Source organism: Gymnodraco acuticeps, unplaced genomic scaffold, assembly GCF_902827175.1.
Source record: "Gymnodraco acuticeps unplaced genomic scaffold, fGymAcu1.1, whole genome shotgun sequence".
Classification (NCBI taxonomy): Eukaryota; Metazoa; Chordata; class Actinopteri; order Perciformes; family Bathydraconidae; genus Gymnodraco; species Gymnodraco acuticeps.
Window position 1 is genome coordinate 2554506 of NW_022990398.1, and position 7990 is coordinate 2562495.

At 39.1% G+C, this 7990-nt stretch overlaps 1 protein-coding gene across 1 annotated transcript; it reads right to left on the minus strand.

Annotated features, from left to right (window-relative positions):
* Window positions 1-538: 538 nt before the first annotated feature.
* tp53i13 (tumor protein p53 inducible protein 13) lies at window positions 539-7200 on the minus strand. The gene is made up of 9 exons (XM_034224780.1): window positions 6757-7200; window positions 6215-6292; window positions 6037-6072; window positions 5633-5691; window positions 5165-5243; window positions 4671-4799; window positions 3806-4012; window positions 2620-3673; window positions 539-1758 (listed from the first exon to the last, which is right to left on the minus strand). Exons 1-9 carry the CDS (start codon window positions 6871-6873, stop codon window positions 1652-1654), a joined length of 1866 nt encoding a protein of 621 aa, XP_034080671.1. The 5' UTR covers window positions 6874-7200; the 3' UTR covers window positions 539-1651.
* Window positions 7201-7990: the final 790 nt, after the last annotated feature.

Genomic DNA, 7990 nt, shown 5'->3' on the forward strand with positions numbered 1-7990 from the left:
ACAATTAAAGAAACACTGCACCATGCTGAGGTCATACAATACTTCTGTAGCTTTGCTGTGTTGCATTGAGTATACTAAAATAAGAAACAAAACAGAAACAAACAATGTTTTTTTTCAATCTAAAACCTTTAATTGCATCTTTTTACTACCCGATACCGAAATGAAAAGTTTGAATTATTCCATTACGTGTATGAAAACCTCACAGGGTATTATAGTACTGTATATGACCACTACAACTCACTATAGCATTTAGAGTTTTCTACTTTTTTTTTACTTGATCAATTCAATGACTTTTGTTTTTTAAAACAACACATTTAACAGATTGTTATAAAAAATGTTCATTTAACCTTTTTAAGACTAGAATATTGATATTGGTATCAGCCTAAAAAAATCGCACTGGTTCGATTCCAACATTTAAATCCTGACATCCAGTACAGCTGTTTTAAACAGGAGTCCACACGTTTAACTAATGTTAAGGAATAACAATAAAATGTCTAAAATCCTTCAAATGTAGCCCAAAACTGTCAACATACAGCTGTTCAAATCATTGTACCATTTAATAACAAATACAGCGCACGGTGTTGCTTAGAACAGCAACTTACATATTCACATAGTAAAACATCCCAATAATAAAATAAATGTCATATTACTATAAAACTATTTATAAAAACAGAATATTGACAAAATGTAGCACAACAAAAACAATCATTGGGTAGAAAAACATTGACAAGAACAGGCCTGGAGACTTTATATTGAATGTGATACACTGGAGTGAATAAAATAAGGCGTGTGTAATGTGTGATGTGTAGAAGAATATAATCAGAGACATTTATAAAACGTTCTCTTTGGACTCTTTAATGTATATGTTTATACTGTAGGGATTCCCTGAGTGGTTAAATGATTGATCTGGAACCATAGGACTGAATAGAGTTGTGTGAGCTTTCATTAGCCTCCTGTAAATGTCCTTTAAAGGTAGGGTAGGTAAGAATGGAGAAACCAGCTCGAGTGCGCTAGAATTTGAAACTATGCAGCCGAATAAAATCTGCCCCTTCCTTCACACTTCCTTACAGAGCCCCTCCTCCAACACACACGAACGAGCACATGACCAATGAGGGCACGAGATAAGTTTGTGCACAGATGGAAGGCTGACAGGCAGGTAGGCCATCCAGTTATTTTAGCCGGGCCGGCTCAGATGATTGGTCGTGCTTTTTACAGCGCTCCGGCTTCCACAGATGAAATGTTTTTATGTATTTATTGTCAAAGCATTTAATGTATTCATTGCTATCGGGATGTTAAGAGCATTCCATGGAATATAACAAAGTGTTTCTGAAGTAAATTACCTACCCCACCTTTAATGCTTGTGATTTGGGGATTGTAGTTTTGACTACTGTATGTAACCTATACATCTATAAAAGGGTTCTCTATGATCTATGTGGCATTTCAGCTTCTACAGTATGTGGCATTTCAGCTACAGCTTCCAGCTTATCCAGCTACTTATTTGATAAAAGATGAGTCGCACCTAATTTAGAATAATTTGTCTCGCAAAGAACATTTCATTGATAAAGACACTGATGCAAATATTGTCCACTGTTGACCTACTCCGCTTTAAATGTGACTTGGGTGCACTCTTGGAGGTGTTTCCTTCATTCTTCTACGGATGTTCGTCTGAGCTGGAGGAGCTGGGCAGAAGAACACACTCCTGTCGTCGGCCCCTTTTCCGCCTTCTGTTGGCAATCCTTATCCTCGTGCGGATCACATCTGGACAACACACACACACACACACACACACACACACACACACACACACACACACACACACACACACACACACACACACACACACACACACACACACACACACACACACACACACACACACACACACACACACACACACACACACACACACACACACACACACACAGAAACACCCAAAATGAATTAAACTGCAAAAGCCACCTCAATAAAAGCAGCCATGGAGGTACTGTATCATTATATTTCTATCAGTCTGTGTCATTAGACAGAGGATTTGCTTGAAAACAGGAAAGTAGAGGAAGATCTGAGCAACATTAGTGTTGGAGCTATATATCGCTTTATATTATTTAAGAGTTAAACATTTATTTTCTTGCTATTATTGTTTATAGTAAATGTATTCTTAGTTATTGTTGTTATCGAAGTGAGTTAAAGTAGTTTCTATGCTTTTATTTTGAAGGCATGTTTGTGCACTTGGTGATTAGAGAACATGATGTAATTGTATATATTGGAGACATGTGGTGGTGGGATTAGAGCACCAGTAGGCACATGTTTTTTTACCAGGGTCTTTCAAGCCACACAAAGGAAAGCCATAGGAAAGGCTAAAGGAAAAGAGATATAGGAAACCTGTTCATTGTACTTTGTTATTGGAATAAAATGCACAAACAGCGATTCTTGTCTGGACTTGGATGATCATTGCCCTGCGTAAGATCCGCTAACTAGTGCCTCAGCGGCAGTGTTATTTTAAGTAAATTATCTCTTTCATTTCTATATGATTTTAGCCGCTACAATTAGGGTTGCACATTTTATACATGATTAAACTTAAGAGGAGGTCTCTGTGTATTTTGGTCATTGTGGTGTTCCTACCTGCCACACTGTCGTAGTCCCGCTGTGGGTCGTGCCAGTAGAGGCTGGGCGTGGTCCTCCAGTGGCGGTACAGCCGTGTGTGGAGCACCGACAGGGTCAGGAGGATCAGCAGGAAGCCCAGAGCTGCTGCGGCCCACACCGCCTCGTCCGTCCTCGGGGTCCGGGACAACCCAAGGTTCACAGCAGCGGCCCCCGACCCCTCGCTGCACTCACAGTGTTCCCCTGCTTTGCAGCTGTCACAGTCGTTGGGCAGATAACTGACTGTCTGTGGGTTCTGATTGTGTTGGGGCTGCAGGGGCGGAGACTCTGATTTTGAAACAGAATCAAAGCCAATATTTTCACTCTTGTATTGAGAGTGTGAACGCTTATGTTCCAACTCTCTTTCTTTAACGTCTATTGCTTCGTTATCCTTCATCGTGCCATCTCTTCCCATCTTCTTCTGTTTGAGGCTGTGTTTAAGAGAGTTGTTGTCTCTGTGTTTGGCTGAACCTTCATTTTTGGAGCTAATGGCCTGGGCTTCGGGCCTGGCAGTGTTATTTTGTTCACTGTTCACACCATTAGCGAGAACAATGAACCCAGCAGAGGGGTTTGGGTTTCTGAGGTTACTGGACTGCTGTGCTGCTGTCTGTAGAGTCAGACTGCTTTCCTGAGACTCAAGAGCCATGAGTCCTAACGAATCACTTCTAAGTCTAGTCTTAGACATATTTGATCCCACAAAAGGGCTGGGTGTGAGGCCATGGTTTGTATTTTGGATCTCAGACTGAGAAGAAGCTTCAGTGTTTCCTGTTGAAGGTCCAAGAGTGTTGTTGTCGTTGTGGACGTCTCCAGTCCTGCTGATGGAGGTTCTGTTGATATTGTATTGTGTTGCATTTCCTCTCTTGTTTTCATCTTCAACATCGCCCTGTTTTTCTTTAATGGCTCTCATCTGCCTTCTTTTTCCTTCCTCTTTACTTAGCTTTAAGCCCTCCTTCTTCATGCTGGATTCTAGCTGTGTCTCCATCGCTCCACTCAGCTGAGAAGAGATGGTCTGCTCACAGCATTGCTTCAGAGACTCCTGGGGATTTACAACAACAGCTTCTTAGAACTACAACCATACTAAAAATACTCTTTTCACATGTTAAATCACAAATAATGAACACCATGGAAATAAAATCAATAAAAAAAGTTGCCAGTCAAGTATTCAAACCTTCATCATTTTTGCCGAGTGTTCCCCTGCATGCTGCTGTCGGTGCTGCTCGGCTGACCGGGTTAACAGCAGGTTGTACTTCCTGCTCTGGCTCACACCACCAAACGTATTTCTTGTGGTTGCTGTGGTCTCCAGCCAATCACAGATGTCTGAAGAGGCCGCTGTGGACAGCTCCAAAGTGTGACCCCATGACACCAAGGCTATTGGCTGAACACATTGCAAACTGTCAATATATGTATGTTTGACAACAGGGACAAAAAGGCTACCTGTATGTACTGCTGCTCCTCAAACAGGGGGGTTGTGGCCTGGTCTTGCTAAGTCAGTGACAATTGTGTCTATTTGTGTAAGAATCAAATTGAGTTACATCTTCAGTTGTGCTTGTCATGTGTTAGTTGAGCAGTGGGGGAACATGCTTTTAATATTTTAACTCCAACACTGAGGAGGCAAAATCAAAGCCTCATTTTGAAAAAGCTTGTAAAAACTTGCTCTTGTATAATTATTTTCTTCTATTCTGTTCTTTCACACATTTGTTGTATCTTTTGCAATGTTTGACACATAATGGAAATCTTTGAATTTATTATATTTTCTGTATATTATGTCCTTTTATGATATGTATCTTTGCACCTTTAAAAATGGTATGGGTTGTATTCAGTGAATCGCCTTGTCACTCTGATTTGGGGTACTATAGTAATAAAGTTTATAATCATGATTATAAGGGTAACAAGACAAGTGTGCAAAGTTCAAAATATTTAAACAAGTGAACAGAAAATATAAAGCCTGAAAAGTAAACAGAAATATTGACATTTTACTGTCCCTTACTGCCTTTGCTGGGTAACAGAGCAGAGATAAAGGGTTATTGTCTCACCCTGTGTTTATTGAGCTGTGGATGTGAGGTCATGATGTAGTCTGGCAGACAGGAGCGGGCCAGGACAGACAGAAGTAAACGCTCGCGGAGAGGAGAACAGGGGTGATAGAGCAAAACAGTGGCTCCATGCTGGGAAAATAAACACAAACAAAGTGACTACATTCACACTAAAAGTTATGACACTATTATGACAATAACTAAAAGGAAGTGCTTACAATAATCTCAATATTATATATTCTCCTTTTATATAAATAATGATTTTCATCTGACAAATATTCCTATGCCTCCAACCCAGTTTCTCATAGCTATAGCATCCTATAGAAAATAAAAAAGGCATTATATGTACAGTAACATCCAAAAATGCACTCCCTTGAAATGGACTAACTACTATTGTTATATTAAGTCTCCTGTATGTCTTGTAATTTCAAAGTGCTTAGCAGATACAGTGATTTAATTGTTGTGAGAGTGGAGACATGTTTGATGTTGAACCTTACGTGCAAGTTATTGAGCCAACGTTGAGGAGGACAGTACAAGTACTCTCCGCTCTTTGCCCTTACTGGTCTGTACGCTCCACTATAACACACACACACCACACACACACACACACCACACACACACACACACACACACACACACACACACACATCACACACACACACACCACACACACCACACACACACACACACACACACACACACACACACACACACACACACACACACACACACACACACACACACAGATACGAACACACATTTTAACATCGTCAGTACCCCTTATATATATATGAACATTATAACTTTATTGCAGTATTAAAAAGAACATAAACAGAGAGTAGATAAGGGCAATAATTACACTGTTGTAAGTTTTTGGTTTTTGAAAATGTTATGATGTGAGCATGTGTCACTGCCTACAAACTCACCACCTTTCAGAGCATTTGTATTATACAGTATGTCTTTACCTGTTGGGAAAGATATGGTTGTAGGAAATAGGTTTATCCATGCAGATCTCCATGGCTGGCTGCAGTGAAAAGAAACCAGGTCAAATTAAATGGTATCACTCCATCTCCTGTGTATACTATAAACACCTTTTCAAAGACCAACACTGAGTTAGTTTGCCCCCATTTGTTATTGACACTTTAGTTACCTCAAACTGCCGCACATAACTAACACATTTCAATAAATCACCAAACACTTGTTGGTACATTTTTAGTAGTAATGCATTACTTTGAATCTGGATGTGTCACTGAGTGTTGTGACACATCTATGTCGTGCTTTGATTTTAGGAAACAATTATAAATCTAGTGTTGGAGGTTAAAAGGTTAGGGTAAACTCAAATAATATGCTTTGTAAAGTGTTTACTCACCTCAGGATCATACACTCTGTCAATACTGGGAAGTCTCTGTAGATAAGAGAGACACAGGAAGGAAGGAGGAATAACCAGAACAATACTACTACTGGTACTTTCCCATGACTTTTTAAACCATCACCTCTGAAGAAACCCTAGAACAGATGATGATGATATATGTTGGATCCATATTTACCTGTGTAGACTCTGGCCAAATAGTTCCTGGACAATCCCAATGCACAGCATCCTCAGGCAGGTCCATTCCCAAAGACAGCTGTCACACAGACACAACATGTGTTTATATTTTGATTCCACTCATTTATTATTATAAAACAAAACATGAAGACTTTAGGGCGGCCGTTTCTTTGTAGCCCATGATGGAAAGGAGCAGGGCGAAGAAAGTATTTTTTTACCTGCCCCTTACTTAAAAAATATGATAATTTACAGCTTACAACCAATACTTACAGTAACAAACCAAACACACAATCAAAAGTCAACACATAGATTGACAGACAGACAATACCGATATATATAGATAGATAGATAGATAGATAGATACAGATAGATAGACAAATAATACAGATAAACATAAACAAAATTAAAAAAGATGTTCTGATCTATGATCTAAACATTATAAAATATACAGATTAGATCAGCCAACATTATTTGAGAGCATTTTTAGACCTAAACCCACTGAGTGACACACACCAAACCTTACTTTATTGAAGTGTAAGTTACCTTTCCATTGTCACATCCTGGAGGTCCGAGGACACCGCACCGACCCAAACTCAGCCACAGCGCCGCCAGCAGAGTCGCTGTGAGCGGCGGGGACGTCGTTCGGCTCGGCATGGTCATTTAAGTGTGACCAGAGGAACATTTACAGTAGATAGCAGTCATAGCTCCCCTTTGGTTTCTAATTACAGAATGACTGACAAAGAACTGAACATTCATAATCACAAAACACACGTTTTCTTTGGCAAAGTCCCATAACAGAAGAGAGAGACGCGCGAATGTCGGTTGAAAAGGTAGCACCGTCACGTTTTCCTCTTTATGTTATGATATAAGTATTTGGCATTATAACGTTAAACTAATTAGATATGCTCGCTTTGTTAAGGCGAGAGAAAGATAGTGGTGTAGTTCCATAACTTATTCGACTGTGTATGATGCATATATAGCCTATCAAGTTAATCACCTTATTGAAACACTGCCTTCCGTATACATTTCATAATAATAGTCTTAATCATCTTCAACTTCATCAGCAATGTTAATTTAATTTGTTTCTCTTGTACTAGGCCTACATCGAATGAGCCAGTTGTGTATTTAAAATGCTATTTTTTAAATGTGTTTGATGAAGTGTTTGTCGTTTTTTCAGTCTTCTTTATAATTAAAATTATCATATCATTGTCATTATTTTGAAAATAGAATCCAATTTCCGGAATCACGCGTACTTTCTACTCTTTCTGGGTAACTTACCTACTCATCTGTTTATCTACGGCAACTGGAAAGGAACATAACATCGAAGTAGGATTTGAGTTAACCCTTTAGTTTGAATATACATGACATCATCTGGGAGGTGATACAGCATTATAATATGAATTGAATCAACCTTCATCCCTAATAGATTATTATCACATGGGTCGTCACTTTGTTAGAAAAAGTGTTGGGGATCATTTCTCCAGATTTAACATCAGCATAGCAGAAGTCAAAAGATGTCCCTCCCTTGGGTGTTGAGCACATGCCTGAAAAAACAATGCATAGACCTAAATACAGGAATAAATACTGGAATAAATACATACCGAAATAAAAAAACTGTAGAGCCCCCTGAGACAATTTGTGATATTGGGCTAATTAAATAATATTTGATTTACTTTGATTGATGTATTTGGCACAGGAAGTAAACTTAACTTCAGAGCCCTCAATAGCCAGATATAAATGTTTATTAGCGTCAAAAATTGTGTTGATATTAAAGATT